Below are 24,599 nucleotides of genomic sequence, written 5' to 3' on the forward strand. Positions count from 1 at the left end.
TTTGTTATTAGAAAAATCCAATAAACTCAATTTTAGTCATACATTTAGGCCAAAATGTATTCAGCCACATGTCTTTGGTAAAAAAAAAGTCAATAACTGTATATTTATTGGTTTGTGCAAAAGTTGTCACATCTACAAACTAAGGTACGTTTTCTGGAATTTACGCAGCTTTTAGTTTACGACTGCCTATCTCATTTCTTGAGGTGCTAAAATGGCAGGGCAGTAAAAAAACCCCCCAAATGACCCCATTTTGGAAAGTAGACCCCCCTAAGAAAATTGATAAGTGCCATGTTGAGCCCATTGAATATTTTATTTTTTTGCCTCAAGTGATTGAATAATGACAAAAAAATAATTTTTTTTTTTTTTTTTTTACACAAAGTTGTCACTAAATGATATATTGCTCACACATGCTATGGGCATATGTGAAATGACACCCCAAAATAAATTCTGCTGCTTCTCTTGAGTACGGGGATACCACATGTGTGGGATTTTTTGAGAGCCTAGCCGCGTACGGGGCCCCGAAAGCCAAGAACCGCCTTCAGGTTTTCTAAGGGCGTAAATATTTGACTTCACTCCTCACTACCTATTACAGTTTTGAAGGCCATAAAATGCCAAGATGGCACAAAACCCCCACAAATGACCCCATTTTAGAAAGTAGACACCCCAAGCTATTTGCTGAGAGGCATGTTGAGTCCATGGAATATTTTATATTTTGCCACAAGTTGCGGGAAAATTACAAACTTTAATTTTGTTTTATTTTTTTTTCACAAAGTTGTCACTAAATGATATATTGCTCACACATGCCATGGGCATATGTGAAATGACACCCCAAAATAAATTCTGCTGCTTCTCCTGAGTACGGGGATACCACATGTGTGGGATTTTTTGGGAGCCTAGCCGCGTACGGGGCCCCGAAAGCCAAGAACTGCCTTCAGGTTTTCTAAGGGGGTTACAGTTTTGAAGGCCATAAAATGCCAAGATGGCACAAACCCCCCCCAAATGACCCCATTTTGGAAAGTAGACACCCCTAAATTTAGGGGTACACTAGTGAGACTAGGTAATAAATGGCGGGTGCCCTGAAACTATAAAAAAATAACTAACCAACCAGCGTCACCTGTAACAGTTATATGGTGATCACTGGTAAAAGGGTTAACTAGGGGGCAATCAGGGGGCTTTATGCGGTAGTATATGGGGGTCCCTGGCGCTATAAAAAGTTGCGGCGAACCTAAATACCTACCTGCCTAACTAGCGTCACCTGTGACACTAATACAGCGATCAGAAAAATGATCGCTTATTAGGCTGGGTTCACACTGGAGCGATGCGGGAACGCCACGAATCCGCGGCGGGTTCCCGCATCGCATGCCTCCCGGCGGCAGTTCACACTGCCCTATGCGAACTGCTGGGAGTGTCAGTGAAATGTTAATGACACCCCCAGATCAGTTCGCATATCGTAGTGCGATCTGCAAACTCGGATCGCATGGTGTGAACACCCATGCGATCCGATTCTGCTGCGGACCAAAAAAAGGGTCCCGTGCGAATTTGCGGCGGGTGCGGCGGGTGCGGCGCGAATTCAGCCATACTATCTGTATGGCTGAACTCGAATCGCACAGAGATCGGATGTGATTTGCACTGCAGTGCGGTGCGAATCACATCCGTTCTCATAAACCGCTGCAATGTGAACCCAGCCTTAGTGACACTGGCGACGGGGGGTGATCACGGGGTTAAACCTTTATTGGGGGGGTTAGGGGGGCACATTAGAACTAAAGGGGGCTAACCCTAACTGCTCTAACAGTTATTACAGTCACAAATGACACCAATGCAAAAAAAAAAAAAAATGCAATTGGTGTCACTGTGACTGGGGGGGGGGGGCAGGGGTAATTGGGGGGGTGATCGGGGGGTAAAGGGGGGGGTGTGAGTGTGCCTGGCATGTTCTACTGTACGTGTGGTGTGTTGGTGCAACTCACCGATCCTCTCTCCTTGGTGCCGGAACGAAAAATACCGACACGGAGGAGAGATTACATCACTTCCTCTCCTGTGCGGAGAGGAAGTGATGTCAGGGAGCATTTCTATTCGTCGGGAGCGATCGCGAGGGGGTGGCCATGAATGAATGGCTGCCCCCTCATCCCGGATCGCTCCCGAACGAATGCCGACCGCCGCGGGAAGGCAGGGACTTATATATACGCCCATATGCCTGCCCGTGCCATTCTGCCGACGTATATCGTCGTGCGGCGGTCGGCAAGTGGTTAATGATCTTGTGAAAGCTTTTATTGATTTTTATTATTTTATATATTTTTTATTTATATACATTATTTGTACACGTGTAGATGTTGTGACTATAAGAGATATTTATATACACACACACACACACACACACACACACACACACACACACACACATATATATACCCTGTTTCCCCGAAAAGAAGACCTAGCGTGATTGTCGGTGATGGCTGCAATATAAGCCCTATAAGCCCTACCCCCTAAATAAGACCTAATTAAAGTCCTTGTAGGTCTTATTTTCAGAGTAGGGCTTATTTTCGGGGAAGCCATCACCGACAATCACGCTAGGTCTTATTTTCGGGGAAACAGGGTATATCTATATATCTATCCATCTATATATATATATATATATATATATATATATATATATATATATATATATATATATATATATATATATATATATATATATATATATAAATGAATTTTTCAGGCTACACCCCCCTTATCCTTTTTATTGATGTGCTCTTAAACATCCCTGGGTAGGTTTAATATTCAGTGTCTGGCCTACCCATCTTGTGATTAGTGATCACATGACCATCAGATGTGCTGGAGCCTGTTGTCCTATGACCAGACAGATAAATACCACCATTCTAGCGCTTCCCCCCCTAGGCCTGTAGAAGGAGCTGATGCTCCAAAGGGGTAGCCTCTTTTATCCAGTTTTTCCTCTCCTGGTGACATTATCTCCCTGCGTGCCACGGGGGCCCTGACCGACTTCCTGGTGGCCACAGGATGGACTGAGGCTCCCCCAGTCATCTGCCAGATCCATGGACGCTCATTTTGGATCCCGATCTACACCTGCAGACACCCCTATTTACAGATGAGCCCGTTTTTATTGTAAGGGCATCACACCTCCCAACTTTTTGAGATGGGAATGAGGGACACCTATCAGCAAAAGTGTGCAGGCATAGGACACACCCCTTGCCACGCCCCCTTAAAGGAGAATTGTACAAAAAAAAAGAAAAAAAAGAATATTGGTTAAACCCACAAGTGCTTTTTTTTAACACAACTATTTCTTCATATTGGCTTTTGGAATTTACAAATGCAGCAATTTATAAATTAGATAAAAGGTTTAGCGCCGGAAAACACTTTTTGATAGATAAAAAGTGCATTTTATATACATATATATAGATCAGACCAAAATGAGGGACAAATGAGCAGGAATGAGGGACCTTGCTCCAAATCAGGGAGAGTTGGGAGGTATGGCGCTTCATGTGTCTCTCCCCCTTCTTTAATCTGCTTACAGAGCTGGCTTTTCTCTGCCACCTCACCCTAAGGACTGTTACTGCATGGACTATTGAGCCTTTATTGCTCTCATATTGCCTGTTATATTACTTCATGTACACAAATATTTGCGCTTACAGTTTTTTCTTTTCATCTGATGTTGCTCTTTTGCTGTCCAATCAGCAGGCTGGGGTGGAGAGAAGACACCACTGCAATGCTTTACTGTAAAGGGTGTCACCTACCCGGCTGTGAAAAAAACTTGAATGTACAGAAATGCAAATCTTTTGATAGGTAGGTTCATCACATATAGGAGAGTTCAGTAGAGATGTTCTGACTATTATATTTTAAAGTGGAACTTAATTTTCTGACTAAAGTCCTGCTAGATCACTTCAGGGTGGCCCCTTTTGCAGATATAGCTATGTAAAACATTAAAAACAAGTGTCTACACTGTTTAGAGTACAGAAATATACTATTTCACCCTAATCTGCACATGCTCAGTTGCTCTCCATCTTTAGGCACTGATGAATTTGTAGAGGCCGATCTGCTGACAGCCTTAAAGAGGAATTAAACCCTCCTACCCTTTACAGCCAAGAAAACTGCTTCTATTTCACCTGTAACTGTCTTGGTGCTGCACATGTGGTCAATTGGTGACACCATCCATTTGATGATTTGACAGTTTGGTTGAGGACACAAGCAAATGTGACAGTTAGACATGTAGTTAGTTATATTGAGGAGTTTAGTTCCACTTTATGATTTACTGCTGTTCAGGGGCTCTGTGCTTCAATAAAATGGCATCCTCCAGCAAGTAGACACAGGAGTAATGCTGGAGGCTATTTACAACACACACTAATGTTGGCAGCATAATTATTAATGTAGAATGTATGTCCCTTGATAAAGAACATTATTTTTTTATGATGTTGTTATTGGTAAAATTGTGCTTTAAATTTAAATATCCTTCTTTTTTGCTAAACCAGCTTTCATGTGTATTTCTGTCCAAAAATTCCAGATTATAACTTTCCAGCATTTATTTATTTTTGTCCAAGAACCAATCGAAAAAGGTCCCTACCTTGTAGTTTTCATGAATTTTGCTATTGGATTTTTGTACTAGGACTTCATATAGCCCTTTTTTATACGCTTCCGTGTTATTCCAGCTGACGTGTATGCTGCCATTTTCAGTGCGGTAGGCACTTATGACAGGTGGCTTTAATTTTGCTAAAAAAAAAAAAAATTACAAAAACGTAATGACAATTTAGCAAACAGACAATGTTTAAAAATAAACCACATGGTATGGTATAAAAAAATATGCATTTTACAGCAGTACCTGGACATATGTGCAATGGCCTCTATTCACTATAATTAAAATCCCATTCACAGCCTGAAAGGTTGACAGAAGAGTTTTCTGTGAAAGAAACAGAAGCTCCAACATGCATACATACTTTGATCCTCTAGGGACAGCTCCCCGGTGATATGATTGCTAGGAAAGCAAATAAATCACTCATATCCTACTATGGCACCACTCTGTCACACCTCCCTCGATGGTGGGTGAGACTTTGAATTGATCAGTGCGGAAGCAACTCCATTAATGGCAGTGAGAATTTTTGTTAGCAATCATGCTGCTGGATAGCTGTTGCCAGGAGCAAGATCATTAGTGTTACATGGACCTACACAATTCTGAAAGGTATGGACACAGAAGTAGAGTTGCGGCAAACGGCTTGGCCACAGCATGAGTTTGGGTCAAACATTGGCTGCTTGCCTGTTCAACGAATACCCGAGTTATCGGGGTGTTCGACCATTTGTCCGCCCCCCCGAAGCCCTGATTGGCTGAAGCAGTTGAAAGCTTTGCCCAATCGGGCACATAGCACTGTCAGAGACATGATTGGACACTGTGATAATGACTTTATCCAATCATGGCTCATTGCTCTTAGTCCCACCCCATACTATATTCTTCCCATTGCGGCCATTTGCAGTGTGATATTGGTGTGGAGAGAGATATAACAGGCCTCTGTTCAGTGCTACTGGTGAGTTAGTGTGCTATAGTGTGTACTGTGATTCTATTGTGAGTGTAGAGTAACAGTTAGTGTGAATCTAGTGATAGTTCATTCAGTGTGAGTGTAGTGACCACCATTCATCTTTTACATTAGTGTGAATCTAGTGATAGCACAGTGTGAGAGTAGTGCGACCGTCAGGGCCGGAGTAACATAGGGGATATTGGAGCTGCAGCTCCAAACCCCTTGCCTTAAGATAGGACAATTTGCAGAAAAGAAAAAATAAACTATCTAGTCAAGGCTCGTAGAGATTTTTGATTTGGTATGTAGCCAAAGACCTACCCCACCACTGCCCAAAATTTGGGGCTCCTATGATTCTGGAGATACGGCACTCCTTGCACAGTCTCTCAGAAGCTACATACATAACGGCCAGTTTAAATACAAGCTGGCACACTGTTTGCAGCAGACTGAGAGGATGAGCTCAAAGTGCCTCTCCTCACTTCTTGCCAGAGGTATTGAGCTCAATGGACAGCTTGGAGTCTTGGACCAGCTGTAAAGTACCATTGGTCCCAGCTGTCCAAATGCTCCCGTCCAGCCCAGCCCTCTTAATTACAAGGAAATACAGGGGTTTATGTGTATAAGGTTTACCCATAATCCCATGTTTTTCTCACACAGTTAAGAGGGAGAATGAAAATTTTCTGCTGATGAAAAGGTACTGTTTTAATCAAGCTAAATCGTATATTATACTTTTTTTTACCTGTTACTTCTATCCAAAGTCTGCGAAAAACACCAGAGTTTATCCAAAAAAACTCTAATATTCTTCCGAGTGCACTAAATTTTTGACCTATCATACAGACTTGCTACCTTATACAAGTCATTGTGTATAAAATAAAGAAAGCTTGCAGGCAAAATTAATTTTTTTTGGCTTTATAAATGTCATTATTGCTGCAGCAGGTTCTATACGTGGTACAGATGAAGTAGACCCCCCCTCCCCCGGCACTATATTTAAAGGATTTTTTTCATTTTTATTGTTATTTCTCATTTTTATGGCTTTACTTTAAGCATCAGTAAATCACTGCTCATTTAAAATTATGTTTTTTACAAACTTAGTTTTTTGGGGGGGTTTTTTGATACATGTCCCCCAGGGCAGTATCTGGACCCCCCATGCCCAATTACTTGCAAATAAGCCTTCAAAATGGGCACTTTAGATTTTTACAGTTCTGGTTCCATAGACTTCAATGGGATTCATTATTTGGTTCTAAACTTTTGCGATGTTTGTAAGTTCTGCCGCGAACCGAGCCAGGGGTCGTTCGACTCATGTTTAAACAGAGGCTGTGCAAAAATGGGGATGTTGGTAAGTATAATCTATGCCAAAAGTGCTGGGGAGGCAGAACAGAAAAGGATAACTACACCAAAGGTGTAGTGCTCCTATAAAATATCTTACTGTAGCATATTTACACATTCCGCCTTCACTCAAAATCCACTACAATATTATCAGGGGAATTTATAAAGAGTCTACAGCTCACCGTAGAATTCCATTGTGTCTCTGCATAACAGATATCATTGCAACAGATTTATGTACCTGATGGAAAAATCTGTGGAAAGCACCATATGCGGAGATGCAATGAGAGTGGAATGTCCATACAGACACTCGCACACATACAATTTATTGCCTTTTGTTGTCAGAAGGAAAGAGTGGACATGAAGAACTAGTGTCTCAGCTTCCCCATCAGGTTCTGCTCACTCTATACAACACTGGAGGCTGTTGGTTGTGAAATTTCCACAAGGCGGTGTATGTATTTAAGAGCAATGGCATTGCTGCTGTCGCTACAGCCCTGTTCCTTGGAAAAAGCCCAGGAGTGAGCTGTAGCGGGATAGCTTACTACAAAGTGTGACTGTCCCAGCAAATCCAGGACAGTTGGAAAATATGAAGTTGGGAGCTAAAACAGAACTAAAGTTTTTTTGGAACAGACTGAAACATTCAAACTATTATCGTACAAAAGACATGCGATGTCTCTTCTGCAATAAAATACACCTACCTACCTGCTCGCTGTCTCTTCTAGCTTACATTGCCTGCACTGTCCGTGTCTGCCAATGACTGACTCCTGTGCATGCACAAGAGTTATGTCATCCTGTGCTGGCCAATGAAGACTCCAAAAGACCACCACCCAGGGAGAAGAAACCGCTTCTGCTGAGGAGCCCGGAACCGCTAGAGAGGAGGTAAATTTAGTTCCCCTTTAAGTGTGTCAACTGTTAGCTAAAACAGTTTTGAGGATAGAAATGATGAAGTTTGCCTGACATTCTGTACAAGGCTCCAACCTTAAATGCTGTTTCATAAAGTGTATTTAGTATCTAGTGCTATTTTCTATTCTATTTTGTGTCTCTAGTTATACATACCTATGCTATTGGCATCCACATAGTAGAGGTATGGCTTGACCTCCTTTGACCAGTCTGACACTGCTGTTACCAGTTTGCTAAGTGAAGCAATCGCTTTTTGAAATTTAAACTGGCACCCGGTAGGAATTCCATTGCTATAGGTATAGTTAGAGCAGGAACTCCCTGTAGGTAATAAATCATGAAACCTAAAATCAAGAGCACAATGAGAAACAGAACCACGTTATAGAAAATGTTTGACCAAACAGATATTACAGCATAGATAAACACAGGAGCAAAAATGTAATATATTGTAGTTTACCAGTTCTTAGATGGTGACTGCATTAAAGGAGTCCAGCCTGAGCTAGTTTGGCTGGACTTTTCCAAAGGGTCACTGAGGCCCATTTTAAGCAGAGAGCAGTCTGAAGTCTGCTGACTTTCCCCAAGATCAGTCCAGGCACCCCATCATCCCGACCACGGAATCTGGATCCGCTAGGTGCCTGGACTGATATCCGTCTCAGCCTCTCAGCAATCCGCTGGGAGGCTGAGACAGCCACTCCCTGCCCCAGGAGAGCTGCTGATTGACAGGCAGCAACGCTTTGCTCGGGGAGCCAAGAGAACTGAGCCAAATGCCATCATCAATGTTCAATGGCTCGGTTCTCAGTGCAGAAGTGGAGGGGGACAGGTGTAGCATCGGACCGAAACTGCATCCACCTAGGTAAGTATGATTAGGGGAAAAAACCTAAACCCATACTTCTCCTTTAAAATCATTGTAAAGTTTTTTTTAAATGACAAACATGTTCTACTTACCTGCTCTCTGCAAGGGTTTTGCACAGAGCAGCCCCGACCCTTTTCTGGGGTGCTCCAGCGGCACTCATGGCCCCTCCTCTTCATCGAGGGGGGGCCCCCATGGAGACCTGCTTTCCCTGGGAGCACTCATGCGGGCACACTCACGAGTCCCGCTGCTGCGTCCATTGACACAGACAGCAGGACTCACCCCCGCTCTCGTGTCACTGGATTTGATTCACAGCAGCTGAAGCCAATGGCTCCCACAGATATCGATCTATCCAATGAGGACGGAGACAGCTGCTGGAGCTGCTGGGCTCATGCTAGTTGCTGGAACGGACAGGTTCAGGTAAGAAAAAAGGGGGAGGGGGGCTTGGTTGGCAGATGCAACACAGAAGGTTTTTCACTTTAATGTATAGAATACGTTAAGGTGAAAAAACTTGAGACTTTACAACCCCTTTCAATATTTTTTTTTTTTTTTTGTTCATCTTGCCAGAAATGCACTGCTTGTGTCACTTTTTGGGACAATGAATAGAAAATAAATGTTATGTTATGTAAATTACTAATCTCCTCAACCACCATGTAATGGAGATAAACCAGCCTGGGTAAAAAATATGGTTGCCTTAATAGATTTTTTCCTGTATGACTATGTCTCACATTACGCCCCTTAATTATATTAACAAACCATGCACAGGACATGCAAGGATACAATGCCCCATCATCTTCTACCCAGTATATAAACACTGGTAATCAGTTCTTTGTCTGAGTCTCTCCTACACTATATTGCCAAAAGTATTGGGACACCTGCCCTTACATGCACAAAAACTTTAATGGCATCCCAGTCCTAGATCGTAGGGTTAAATATTGAATTGACCCACCCATTGCAGCTATAACGTTGGGAATTGATGTGGACAACAAAGTCTGGCTTGCAATCTCCACTCTAATTCAAGTTCCTCCACTCCAAGCTCTCATCCATACTACATTGCCAAAAGTATTGGGCCACGTCTCCAAATCATTTGGTGGAGGGGGGATTATGGAGTGGGGTTGTTTTCCAGGGTTTGGGCTTGGCCCCTTAGTTCAAATGAGGGGAACTCTTAAGGAATCAGCATACAAAGACATTTTGGACAATTTCATGCTCCCAACTTTAGGGGAACAATTTGGGAATGGCCCCTTCCTGTTCCAACATGACTGCGTGCACTAGTGCACAAAGCAAGGTGCATAAAGACATGGATAAGCAAGTTTGGAGTGGAGGAACTTGACTGGCCTACAGAGTCTTGATCTCAACACGATAGAACACCTTTGGGATGGATTAGAGCGGAGACTGCGAGCCAGGCCTTCTCATACAACATCAGTGCCTGACCTCACAATGCGCTTCTAGAAGATTAGTCAAACATGTATAGCCTTGCCAGAAGAGTTGAAGCTCTTATAGCTGCAAAGGGTGGGCCAACTCAATAGTGAACCCAACGGACTAAGAATGGGATGCCTTTAAAGTTCATGTGCGTGTAAAGGCAGGCGTCCCGATATTTTTGACAATAAAGGCATGGGCCAAATATTTGATCAAATAGATAATATTGATCACTACTGTAGAACATTGGAATATAAGTAAATCCCTTAGTCTCCTTTCATACCTATGCATGTTCCCAGAAAGACGCTCATTTCTTAATGACACCACAAACATGGCTAGTGGGCGTATGTTTTGTCACACGAAAAAACGTGCCAAATCGTGCAGTACAAAAACTGCCCAAAAAAGGTGCAGGAGCTTTGGCGCGTTTATTGCGCATAAGGCAGCCTATTCAGAACAAATGTAGCACAACAAATGTATAAAAAAAATTTGACAAAAAATGTAAATAAGTGTCACGCAGATGTGAATAGGGCCTTACTGTGAACATTCCAACTTTGATGACTGCATTACTTATACTTCAAAAATTGGCATATGCTGAAATAATGCATGCCAGGGAATATGCTTTCAGCTCATTGTTCTCTTGTATGGAATAGACTATAGGATAACTATTGCAGACATGGAGGTGACTTCAAATGTATAGGAGGGAGACTGGGATGATGAACAGATTACCATATTATTGAGCAGGATACGCCAAAGCATGTATACTTCAATGTCCATTGCACGCTGTCTTCATTTTTTCAGGATTGCTCTTTATCGAACACATAAGTGGTACATAGTCAACAGGTATGCATATACGGTCTTAATTTAACTGAGAGGATAACAAGAGACATCCTCAGAAAAAGTAAAATCTAGGGATTAATGGGTATATTTAATTGCAATAACAATTATGTTGTTTTAAAATATGGAATTAAATTTTTTTTTTTATATATAGAAAAATAAGAAGGCTAATTGCCACTGCTAATAAGAGTATTAACTTGCACCTTTGAACAAGTAACATAAGTGTTTGTTGATTTCATGGGCTGGATTGATCATGTGATGTAATTTGTAATACATTTAACTAAATATTTTATTTAAACTTGTTGAACACTTGATGAAGGCATATGGAGAAAAGATTAAGATTAAGTACTTGTAGTCATATAACTTACTGTTTAGGCCGTAATAAATTAAAAGGACAAAGAATTTCACCACTCGTCCTGCATGGAATGAAAACAGACAAATTTAATATGTTAGATAAATATATGCTGAATGTAAATACAGTATCTCACAAAAGTGAGTACACCCCTCACATTTTTGCAAATATTTTATTTCTTTTCATGTGACAACACTGAAGAAATTACACTTTGCTGCAATGTAAAGTAGTGAGTGTACAGCTTGTATAAGAGCCCATTCACACAGGGGCAACACGACTTGTAGGCGACTTGATCAGGCTACTTGGACACGACTTGACAGCGGCGACTTGGGACGACTTCAAAACGACTTGTGATGACTTCAAGCGCGACTTGGGACGACTTACAAGTCGCCCCAGGCCAGGCGACTTTTGCCGCGGCCAAGCAGAGAATGAGCTCAAGGGGAAACTCCACGGCAAATTTCTGAAAAAAATTTGGCGTGGGTTCCCCCTCCGAGAGCATACCAGGTCCTTAGGTCTGGTATGGATTCCAAGGGGAACCCCCTACGCCGAAAAAACGGCGTGGGGGTCCCCCCCAGATCCACACCAGACCCTTATCCGAGCACGCTACCCGGCCGGCTAGGAAAGGGGGTGGGGACGAGCGGGCGCCCCCCCCCTCCTGAGCCGTACCAGGCCGCGTGCCCTCAACATGGGGGGGTGCCTTGGGGGAGGGGGGCGTGCGGCCCCCCCCCACCCCAAAGCACCTTGTCCCCATGTTGATGAGGACAAGGGCCTCTTCCCGACAACCCTGGCCGTTGGTTGTCGGGGTCTGCGGGCGGGGGGCTTATCGGAATCCGGGAGCCCCCTTTAATAAGGGGGCCCCCGGATACCGGCCCCCCACCCTATGTGAATGAGTATGGGGTACAATGTACCCCTACCCATTCACCTGTGAAATAAAGTACAATAAAACACACAACACAGAGAAAAAGTATTTTATTGCACAGCCGGGGGTCTTCCGTCTTCGGGGGTCTTCTCGCCGGACTCCTCCGCTATGTGTGTGTAGCTCTTTTGCCAGCGGAGGAGTCCGGCTTTCTTCCTCCCCGCCGCCGGCCTCTTCTCCCGACTTCGGGGGTCTTGTCCCCCTCTTCGGTTCTTCTGCCGGGCCACCGCGCCTGGTCCGGTGGCCCGGTCTTCTGTCGCCGTCTTCCGTTCTTCTGTCGCCGCCTTCGGTTCTTCTGCCGGGCCACCGCGCCTTCTTATAGCTCTTTTACAGGCGGTGGCCCGGTCTTCCGTCGCCGCCGCCGCCGCCTTCCGTTCTTCTCCTTCTTCTTCTCCTGGAGATGTTGACTCGACGAGCTCTCCGGCCACAATGCCAGGGACGCGCTCCGCTGCCTCTTATATAGGGACAATGGGGCGGTGTCACATGGGTTGATGTCACATGGGTTGGTCACATGGGTTGATGTCACATGGTGACCCCGCCCCCTTACCATGTGACATCAACCCATGTGACCAACCCATGTGACATCAACCCATGTGACACCGCCCCATTGTCCCTATATAAGAGTCAGCGGAGCGCGTCCCTGGCATTGTGGCCGGAGAGCTCGTCGAGTCAACATCTCCAGGAGAAGAAGAAGGAGAAGAACGGAAGGCGGCGGCGGCGGCGACGGAAGACCGGGCCACCGCCTGTAAAAGAGCTATAAGAAGGCGCGGTGGCCCGGCAGAAGAACCGAAGGCGGCGACAGAACAACGGAAGACGGCGACAGAAGACCGGGCCACCGGACCAGGCGCGGTGGCCCGGCAGAAGAACCGAAGAGGGGGACAAGACCCCCGAAGTCGGGAGAAGAGGCCGGCGGCGGGGAGGAAGAAAGCCGGACTCCTCCGCTGGCAAAAGAGCTACACACACATAGCGGAGGAGTCCGGCGAGAAGACCCCCGAAGACGGAAGACCCCCGGCTGTGCAATAAAATACTTTTTCTCTGTGTTGTGTGTTTTATTGTACTTTATTTCACAGGTGAATGGGTAGGGGTACATTGTACCCCATACTCATTCACATAGGGTGGGGGGCCGGTATCCGGGGGCCCCCTTATTAAAGGGGGCTCCCGGATTCCGATAAGCCCCCCGCCCGCAGACCCCGACAACCAACGGCCAGGGTTGTCGGGAAGAGGCCCTTGTCCTCATCAACATGGGGACAAGGTGCTTTGGGGTGGGGGGGCCGCACGCCCCCCTCCCCCAAGGCACCCCCCCCATGTTGAGGGCACGCGGCCTGGTACGGCTCAGGAGGGGGGGGGCCGCCCGCTCATCCCCACCCCCTTTCCTGGCCGGCCGGGTAGCGTGCTCGGATAAGGGTCTGGTGTGGATCTGGGGGGGACCCCCACGCCGTTTTTTCGGCGTAGGGGGTTCCCCTTGGAATCCATACCAGACCTAAGGGCCTGGTATGCTCTCGGAGGGGGAACCCACGCCAAATTTTTTTCAGAAATTTGCCGTGGAGTTCCCTCTTGAGAGCTGATAATTCTGTCAAAGTCGCCTCCGTATAGACGGAGATCCGACTTGGAGGCGACCTCCATTGAAATCAATGGGTACCGGTCGCCTACAAGTCGGATAGAAGTAGTACAGGAACCTTTTTTGAAGTCGGAGCGACTTCAGTAGCGTGCATTAACACGGCTCTCATTCACTTACATTGCTTTTTAAATGTTGTCCGACCTGAGGCGACCTGAGGCGACTAGGGGCGACCTGAAGTCGGATCAGGAGTTGCCCCTGTGTGAATGGGCTCTAACAGTGTCAATTTTCTGCCCCCTCCAAATAACTCAACACACAGCCATTACTATCTAAACAGCTGGTAACATAAGCGAGTACCCCCCTAAGTGAAAATGTCCAAATTGGGCCCAAAGTGTCAATATTTTGTGTGGCCACCATTATTTTCCAGCACTGCCTTAACTCTCTTGGGCATGGAGTTCACCAGAGCTTCACAGGTTGCCACTGGAGTCCTCTTCCACTCCTCCATGATGACATCACAGAGCTGGTGGATGTTAGAGGACTTGCGCTCCTCCACCTTTCATTTGAGGATGACCCACAGATGCTCAATAAGGTTTAGGTCTGGAGACATGCTTGGCCAGTCCATCACCTTTACCCTCAGATTCTTTACTAAGGCAGTGGTTGTCTTGGAGGTGTGTTTGGGGTCGTTATGTTGGAATACTGCCCTGAGGCCCAGTCTCTGAAGGGAGGGGATCATGCTCTGCTTCAGTATGTCACAGTACAAGTTGGCATTCATGGTTCCCTCAATTAACTGTAGCTCCCCAGTACCGGCAGCACTCATGCAGCCCCTGACCATGACACTCCCACCACCATGCTCGATTGTAGACAAGACACACTTGCCTTTGTGCTCCTCACCTGGTTGCCCCCACATGCGCTTGACAACATCTGAACCAAATAAATTTATCTTGGTCTCATCAGACCACAGGACAAGGTTCCAGTAATCCATGTCCTTCCTTCATCTGCTTTTCTTCGGCAAACTGTTTGCGGGCTCTCTTGTTCATCATCTTTAGAAGAGGCTTCCTTCTGGGACGACATTCATGCAGACTAATTTGATGCAGTGTGTGGCGTATGGTCTGAGCACTGACAGGCTGACTCCCCCCCCCCTTCAACCTCTGAGCAATGCTGGCAGCACTCACACATCTATTTCCCAAAGATAACTTCTGGATATGAGCATGTGCACTCAACTTCTTTGGTTGACCATGGCGAGGACTGTTCTGAGTGGAACCTGTCCTGTTAAACCGCTGTATGGTCTTGACCAATGTGCTGCTGTGCTGCATCTCAGTTTCAGGGTCTTGGCAATCTTCTTATATCCTAGGCCATCTTTATGTAGAGCAAACATTTTTTTTTCAGATCTGCTGATAGTTCTTTGCCATGAGGTGCCATGTTGAATTTCCAGTGACCAGTATAAGAGAGTGAGAGCAATAACACCAAATTTAACACACCTGCTCCCCATTCATACCTGAGACCTTGTAACACTAGCGAGTCACATGACACTGGGGAGGGAAAATGGCTAATTGGGCCCAATTTGGACATATTCACCTAGGGGTGTACTCACTTTTGTTGCCAGCGGTTTAGACATTAATGGTTGTCTGTTGAGTTATCATAAGGGGACAGCAAATTTATACTGTTATACAAGCTGTACACTCACTACTTTACACTGTATCAAAGCATCATTTCTTCAGTGTTGTCACATGAAAAGAATAAAATATTTACAAAAATGTCAGGGGTGTACTCACTTTTGTGAGATACTGTATATACACACACACCGTCATGGCCAAAAATATTGGCACCAGTGCATTTCTGTCTGATAATGCACCACTTTTCCTAGAAAATTGTTGCAATTACAATGTTTAGGCATTCTCAGATTTATTTCTTTTGTTTGTATTGGAATGACACAAAAAAGGGAGAAACAAAAAAACAAATCTGGCACATTCTATGCAAAACTCCAAAAATGAACTGGACACGATTATTGGCACTCAATTTAATATTTGGTAGCACACCCCTTGGAAAAAATAACTGAAACCAATCACTTCCTGTAACCATCAATGAGTTTCTTACACTTCTACCGGAGTTTTGGACCACTCTTTTTCCAACTGATTCAGGTCTCTCAGATTGGAAGGGTTCCTTTTCCCAACTGCTGTTTTGAGATCTCTCCACAGGTGCCCAATGGGATTTAGATCTGGATTGAATCCACTGTCCCTGACACATTGGAGCCCAAACACAGACTGACACAAATTATTTACAAAGTATTTATACCACTCTGGCAAATCTGACTATTGAAATTAAGGGGGCGAAAATAGAACTGACGCTGGTCCGACAGGACATGCAAAAACTTAGGGATCGCACAACACCCTTAGAGGGTCACATGAATACAGTGGATGATGATGAGGCACCAATACAACATGAGCTGCGGCAGGTGCAGCCTTTGACCTCCAGCCATGCTGCCTGACTGGAAGACATGGAAAACAGGCTTATGCCACGTACACACAATCGGAATTTTAGCCAGCAAAAGACCAATGAGAGCTTTTAATTGGAAAATGCGACGGTGTGTATGCTCCATTGGAATTTAGCTGGCTGAATTCCTGCCAGCAAAAATTTGAGAGCATGTTCTCAATTTTCCCGACGGAAAAACTTTCTATCGGAAATTAAGATCATGTGTATGCAATTTAGAAGCGCAAAAACTCATGCATGCTCAGACTCAACTAAGAGATGGAAGCTATTGGCTACTGGCTATTGGTCTTCATTTTCCTAGTCCCATCATACGCGTTCTTGGTGGTCAGAATTTGGTGTGAACGCATTTACACAAAACAGCTTGAGCGGAATTCCGTTGGGAAAACCATCAGACCTTTTTCTGACCAAAATTCCGATGGTGTGTATGCGGCATTAGACTAAATAATGTGCTGACAATGGGCATACCCGAAAAAACAGAGGGGAAGAATCATGTTGCATTCATCGAGCGCTGGCTTGTGGAGGCTTTTGGAAGGGAGGTGTTCTCTCCAATGTTTGTGGTGGAACATGCTCATCGAGTCCCTGGCAGGTACCCTGGAGAACCGCCAAGGCCGTTTTTATTTAAATTCCTGATCTTTAAAGACCGGGATATTACTCTATACCATGCCAGAGCCAGGGAGGATGCCATGAAGGTGGATAATGTTCACATATCCTTCTACCCTGACTTCTCTGCTGACCTACAACGCAAACAGACAAAGTTCACAGGAGTTAGAAAATGCCTAAGTGGTTTTATGTCAGCTATGCAATGTTATATCCTGCCCGACTGCGTGTGGATGCCAACAATCAAACCCACTTTGACAACCCCAACGTGGCCTCAGAGTGGTTCAATTGTGTAGAACATCCTTTGAGAAGGCCAGCGGCTACCTGAGAGATGTGCTTTTGCTATTTTCCCTAATGACCACTGAGCACAAACAGGTTGACTGTTATCTAAGAGGTTTCTTTCTACTACCTAAAGATGTTTTTTTCCCCTCATATTGTTCTTCTATGGAATCTACAAAACTCATTGATGACTTTGTGACAAAGGGGCCACCTTATTGCACCTGTCCTCCATGGACACCCCCATTATGTTTCCCTTCAAGTTACCTCAGGGATTGAAAGTGTTTTTTTACAGTTTTGCTCAACTTTGTTTTTCTCACTGATGAAAGTGTTTTTTTACAGTTTTGCTCAACTTTGTTTTTCTCACTGATGCTCAAGATACTGTGCAGTGGGCCTACCACTTGGCATTTTGAGCAATGTGCACACCAACCTTTTTGCAATGACTGCCTGTCCCTTTAGTAATCCGGTTTCTCTGCTGGCCCTGTGAGTTGCTCCTAAGCGTCATTCCAATGTTTCTGGTACTCTAGCGGCCTCCAGGGCTCTTCAGGTTTCTACAGTACATGTTACTGACTATGAGGACTGTTTCATTGTGTATTTCTCCCCTGGGGTTAAGGCCTCGCATGTATTACTACTTACCTCGATATGTCGGTAGCAGCTGATTACAACTTTATTTCCTGGAATGTGACTGAGTGACGGAGTGGAACGCGTCGTACTATTTTCTGCTTTCAAACATTACAGGTCTGCAATAGTGTATTTACCGGAAACACATCTTTAACCACTTGCTTACTGGGCACTTAAACACCCTTCCTGCCCAGACCAATTTTCAGCTTTTGGTGCTCTCACACTTTGAACGACAATTACTCAGTCATGCAACACTGTACACAAATGAATTTTGTGTCCTTTTTTTCCCACAAATAGAGCTTTCTTTTGGTGGTATTTGATCACCTCTGGGGTTTTTATTTTTTGCGCTATAAAAGAAAAAAGAATTGAAAAAATTTTGAAAAAAAACACATTTTTCTTTGTTTCTGTGATAAAATTTTGCAAATTATAATTTTTTTTTCATAAATTTTGGCCACAATTTATACTGCTACATATCTTTGGTAAAAATAACCCAAATTAGTGGATATTATTTGGTCTTTGTGAAAGTTAGAGAGTCTCCAAGCTGTGGTGCGAATCGCACAAAATTGATCACACCTGATGTACTGGTGGCCTATCTCATTTCTTGCGACCCGAACAAGTCAGGAAAGTACAAATACCCCCCAAATGACCCCTTTTTTGAAAGTAGACATTCCAAGGTATTTACTAAGATGCATGGTGAGGTTTTTGATGTTGTCATCTTTTTCCCACAATTCTTTGCAAAATGAAGATTTTTTTTCCTCACAAAATTTTCAATGTAATAGGTTATTTCTCTCACGTGGCATGTGTATACCACAAATGACACCCCAAAATACGTTCTGCTACTCCTTCTGAGTATTACGATACCAAAAGTGTGAGACTTTTACACAGCCTGGCCACATACAGAGGCCCAATATTGAAATAGCACCATCAGGCGTTATAGGAGCATAAATTACACATCTTATTTCTCAACCACCTATTACAGTTTTGAAGGCCCTGGAGCACCAGGACAATGGAAATGCCCACAAAGTGACCCCATTTTGGAAAGCTAACACCCCAACGTATAATCTATGAGGCATAATGAGTCGTTTGAATGGTTCATTTTTTTTCCAGAAGTTTTGGGAAAATGTGGAAAAAAATGAAAACGCATTTTTTTTTACGCAAAGTTGTCCATTTAACCACTTGCCGACCGCCGCACGCCGATGTACGTCGGCAGAATGGCACGGGCAGGCATAAGCACATACATGTACGTGATTTGCCTCCCGCGGGTCGGGGGCCCGATCGGGCCCCCGCCCGGTGCCTGCGGCGGTCGGTTTTCGTTCGGGAGCGATCCCGGACGAGGGGACGGCCATTCATTCATGGCCACCCCCTCGCGATCGCTCCCGACGAATGGAAATCCCCGGTGACATCACTTCCTCTCCTGTAATGTAAACACAGGAGAGGAAGTGATGTATTCTCTCCTCCGTGTCGGTATTTTTCGTTCCGACACGGAGGAGAGCGGATCAGTGAGTTGCACCAACACATCCCACACACAGTAGAACATGCCAGGCACACTCACACCCCCCCTTTACCCCCCGATCACCCCCCCAATTACCCCTGCCCCCCAGTCACAGTGACACCAATGTCATTTTTTTTTTTTTTTTTTTTTTTTTTGCATTGGTGTCATTTGTGACTGTAATAACTGTTAGGGCAGTTAGGGTTAGCCCCCTTTAGTTCTAATGTACCCCCCTAACCCCCCCAATAAAGGTTTAACCCCGTGATCACCCCCCGTCGCCAGTGTCACTAAGGCTGGGTTCACATTGCAGCGGTTTATGAGAACGAATGTGATTCGCACCGCACTGCAGTGCAAATCACATCCGATCTCTGTGCGATTCGAGTTCAGCCATTCGCCGCACCCGCCGCACCCGCCACACCCGCCGCACCCGCCGCAAATTCGCACGGGACCCTTTTTTTGGCCCGCAGCAGAATCGGATCGCATGGGTGTTCACACCATGCGATCCGAGTTTGCAGATCGCACTGCGATATGCGAACTGATCTGGGGGTGTCAGTAACATTTCACTGACACTCCCAGCAGTTCGCATAGGGCAGTGTGAACTGCCGCCGGGAGGCATGCGATGCGGGAACCCGCCGCGGATTCGCGGCGTTTCCGCATCGCTCCAGTGTGAACCCAGCCTAATAAGCGATCATTTTTCTGATCGCCGTATTAGTGTCACAGGTGACGCTAGTTAGGCAGGTAGGTATTTAGGTTCGCCGCAGCTTTTTATAGCGCTAGGGACCCCCATATACTACCGCATAAAGCCCCCTGATTGCCCCCTAGTTAACCCTTTCACCAGTGATCACCATATAACTGTTACAGGTGACGCTGGTTGGTTAGTTATTTTTTTATAGTTTCAGGGCACCCGCCATTTATTACCTAATAAAGGTTTAACCCCCTGATCACCCGGCAGGTGTCATTTGTGACTAATAACTGTTAGGGCAGTTAGGGTTAGCCCCCTTTAGTTCTAAGGTACCCCCCTAACCCCCCCAATAAAGGTTTAACCCCGTGATCACCCCCCGTCGCCAGTGTCACTAAGGCTGGGTTCACATTGCAGCGGTTTATGAGAACGGATGTGATTCGCACCGCACTGCAGTGCAAATCACATCCGATCTCTGTGCGATTCGAGTTCAGCTATACAGATAGTATGGCTGAATTCGTGTCGCACCCGCCGCACCCGCCGCAAACTCGCACGGGACCCTTTTTTTGGTCCGCAGCAGAATCGGATCGCATGGGTGTTCACACCATGCGATCCAAGTTTGCAGATCGCACTGCGATATGCGAACTGATCTGGGGGTGTCATTAACATTTCACTGACACTCCCAGCAGTTCGCATAGGGCAGTGTGAACTGCCGCCGGGAGGCATGCGATGCGGGAACCCGCCGCGCATTCGTGGCGTTCCCGCATCGCTCCAGTGTGAACCCAGCCTAATAAGCGATCGTTTTTCTGATCGCTGTATTAGTGTCACAGGTGACGCTAGTTAGGCAGGTAGGTATTTAGGTTCGCCGCAGCTTTTTATAGCGCCAGGGACCCCCATATACTACCGCATAAAGCCCCCTGATTGCCCCCTAGTTAACCCTTTCACCAGTGATCACCATATAACTGTTACAGGTGACGCTGGTTGGTTAGTTATTTTTTTATAGTTTCAGGGCACCCGCCATTTATTACCTAGTCTCACTAGTGTACCCCTAAATTTAGGGGTGTCTACTTTCTAAAATGGGGTCATTTGGGGGGGGGGGTTTGTGCCATCTTGGCATTTTATGGCCTTCAAAACTGTAACGCCCTTAGAAAGCCTGAAGGCGGTGCTTGGTTTTTGGGGCCCCGTACGCGGCTAGGCTCCCAAAAAGTCCCACATATGTGGTATCCCCGTACTCAGGAGAAGCAGCAGAATTTATTTTGGGGTGTCATTTCACATATGCCCATGGCATGCGTGAGCAATATATCATTTAGTGACAACTTTGTGAAAAAAAAAAAAAGTTTGTAATTTTCCCGCAACTTGTGGCAAAATATAAAATATTCCATGGACTCAACATGCCTCTCAGCAAATAGCTTGGGGTGTCTACTTTCTAAAATGGGGTCATTTGTGGGGGTTTTGTGCCATCTTGGCATTTTATGGCCTTCAAAACTGTAATAGGTAGTGAGAAGTGAACTCAAAAAATTACGCCCTTAGAAAGCCTGAAGGCGGTGCTTGGTTTTCGGGGCCCCGTACGCGGCTAGGCTCCCAAAAAGTCCCACATATGTGGTATCCCCGTACTCAGGAGAAGCAGCAGAATTTATTTTGGGGTGTCATTTCACATATGCCCATGGCATGCATGAGCAATATATCATTTAGTGACAACTTTGTGAAAAAAAAAAAAAAAAAAAAAAAGTTTGTAATTTTCCCGCAACTTGTGGCAAAATATAAAATATTCCATGGACTCAACATGCCTCTCAGCAAATAGCTTGGGGTGTCTACTTTCTAAAATGGGGTCATTTGTGGGGGTTTTGTGCCATCTTGGCATTTTATGGCCTTCAAAACTGTAATAGGTAGTGAGGCGTGAAATCAAAAATTTACGCCCTTAGAAAGCCTGAAGGCGGTGCTTGGTTTTCGGGGCCCTGTACGCGGCTAGGCTCCCAAAAAGTCCCACATATGTGGTATCCCCGTACTCAGGAGAAGCAGCAGAATTTATTTTGGGGTGTCATTTCACATACGCCCATAGCATGTGTGAGCAATATATCATTTAGTGACAACTTTGTGTAAAAAAAAAAAAAAAATTTTTTTTTTGTCATTATTCAATCGCTTGAGGCAAAAAAATAAAATATTCAATGGGCTCAACATGCCTCTTATCAATTTCCTTAGGGGGTCTACTTTCCAAAATGGGGTCATTTGGGGGGGTTTTGTACTGCCCTGTCATTTTAGCACCTCAAGAAATGAGATAGGCAGTCGTAAACTAAAAGCTGCGTAAATTCCAGAAAACGTACCTTAGTTTGTAGATGTGACAACTTTTGCGCAAACCAATAAATATACAATTATTGACTTTTTTTTTACCAAAGACATGTGGCTGAATACATTTTGGCCTAAATGTATGACTAAAATTGAGTTTATTGGATTTTTCTAATAACAAAAAGTAGAAAATATCATTTTTTTTCAAAATTTGCGGTCTTTTTACGTTTATATCGCAAAAAATAAAAATCGCAGAGGCAATCAAATACCATCAAAAGAAAGCTCTATTTGTGGGAAGAAAAGGACGCAAATTTTGTTTGGGTACAACATTGCATGACCGCGCAATTACCAGTTAAAGCAGCGCAGTGCCAAAGTGTAAAAAGACCTCTGGTCATTTACCAGCAAAATGGTCCGGTCTGAAAGTGGTTAAAAGATATTTCCAACACATAGCATGTACTTAGCAAAAATGACACCCCAAAATACGTTCTACTACTCCTCCTGAGTATAACGATACCAAATGTGTGAGACTTTTACACAGCCTGGCCACATACAGAGGCCCAATATTGAAATAGCACCATCAGGCGTTCTAGGAGCATAAATTACACATTTCATTTCTCAACCACCTATTACAGTTTTGAAGGCCCTGGAGCACCAGGACAATGGAAATGCCCACAAAGTGACCCCATTTTGGAAAGCTAACACCCCAACGTATAATCTATGAGGCATAATGAGTCGTTTGAATGGTTCATTTTTTGTCCAGAAGTTTTGGGAAAATGTGGAAAAAAAATGAAAACGCATTTTTTTTACGCAAAGTTGTCCATTTATAAGATATTTCCAACACATAGCATGTACATAGCAAAAATGACACCCCAAAATACGTTCTACTACTCCTCCTGAGTATAACGATACCAAATGTGTGAGACTTTTACACAGCCTGGCCACATACAGAGGCCCAATATTGAAATAGCACCATCAGGCGTTCTAGGAGCATAAATTACACATTTAATTTCTCAACCACCTATTACACTTTTGAAGGCCCTGGAGCACCAGGACAAAGGAAATGCCCACAAAGTGACCCCATTTTGGAAAGCTAACACCCCAACGTATAATCTATGAGGCATAATGAGTCGTTTGAATGGTTCATTTTTTTTTCAGAAGTTTTGGGAAAATGTGGAAAAAAAATGAAAACGCATTTTTTTTACGCAAAGTTGTCGATTTATAAGATATTTCCAACACATAGCATGTACATAGCAAAAATGACACCCCAAAATACGTTCTACTACTCCTCCTGAGTATAACGATACCAAATGTGTGAGACTTTTACACAGCCTGGCCACATACAGAGGCCCAATATTGAAATAGCACCATCAGGCGTTCTAGGAGCATAAATTACACATCTTATTTCTCAACCACCTATTACAGTTTTGAAGGCCCTGGAGCACCAGGACAATGGAAATGCCCACAAAGTGACCCCATTTTGGAAAGCTAACACCCCAACGTATAATCTATGAGGCATATTGAGTCATTTGAATTGTTCATTTTTTTTCCAGAAGTTTTGGGAAAATGTGGAAAAAAAATGAAAACGCATTATTTTTACGCAAAGTTGTAAATTTATAAGATATTTCCAACACATAACATTTACATAGAAAAAATTACACCCCAAAATACGTTCTACTACTCCTCCCGAGTATAACGATACCAAATGTGTGAGACTTTTACACAGCTTGGCCACATACAGAGGCCCAACATGCAAGGAACACCATCAGGTGTTCCAGGGACACATAGCATGCACATACCAAGAATTACACCCCAAAATACATTCTGCCGAGAAAAGAGTAAACAAAAGATTACCTGTGGTTTTAGCAGCGCAGTTGTCCACAGGATGATAGCACTGGTCCAGGCAGCAGACAGGGACTTGGTCAGCAAAAGTGAACACAATTTTCCAGGCAACAGGCAGGTATACTGTCCATAGTCAATATTGGCAGCAGGCAGGGATACTGTCCATATACAGTCCAAGGTCAGTGCAGGCAGAGATCGTCAGCATTGCCAAAATATTGGTCCTGGTAGTAGGCAGGAACATGGTCCATCCATGTGGTGTGGTCAGTTCATGCGACAGGCAGAGGCATGATGGTATAGGTCCTACAGGCAGCAGGCAGAAGTAGGGCCTTGTTCAGGACAGAATGGGGATAGGGGTAGAGGCTTCTCCCACCCAAATCTCTTTGAAGCCTCCAAGTCTCCAGATCCTAGGAATGAGAAAACAAAGGAAATTGTCTTCTTCATCCAAAAAATCTATTCTGGAGCCCCTCACATATGTGAGACCCCTGTTATGAATCCCACTAGTCCACTGAGAGGGTACAAGATCAGTCCAAGAGGCAGGCAAAAGGCATGGTCAAACAGTCCAGGGTCAGTTCCAGATCAGGCAGAGGTATGTACAGAATCAGTAGGCAGAAGCATGGTTGAATAACAGTCCAGGGTCAGTTCCAGATCAGGCAGAGGCATAAACAGAATCAGTAGGCA

At 44.7% G+C, this 24,599-nt stretch overlaps 1 protein-coding gene across 1 annotated transcript in view; it reads right to left on the reverse strand.

Annotated features, from left to right (window-relative positions):
- Positions 1-24,599, reverse strand: part of LOC143999107 (interleukin-13 receptor subunit alpha-1-like) — a 107,928-nt gene that overhangs the window by 44,622 nt on the left and 38,707 nt on the right. The window contains exons 4-6 of the mRNA XM_077493981.1: positions 11,196-11,243; positions 7,887-8,071; positions 4,571-4,716 (exon numbers count right to left, since the gene is read on the reverse strand). Coding sequence (XP_077350107.1) covers positions 4,571-4,716; positions 7,887-8,071; positions 11,196-11,243 — 379 coding nt within the window. The remainder of the gene's footprint in view (positions 1-4,570; positions 4,717-7,886; positions 8,072-11,195; positions 11,244-24,599) is intronic.

Source organism: Lithobates pipiens, unplaced genomic scaffold (assembly GCF_037356315.1).
Source record: "Lithobates pipiens isolate NorthernLeopardFrog02 unplaced genomic scaffold, aLitPip1_a1.2 Scaffold_1, whole genome shotgun sequence".
In the NCBI taxonomy this organism is placed as follows: Eukaryota; Metazoa; Chordata; class Amphibia; order Anura; family Ranidae; genus Lithobates; species Lithobates pipiens.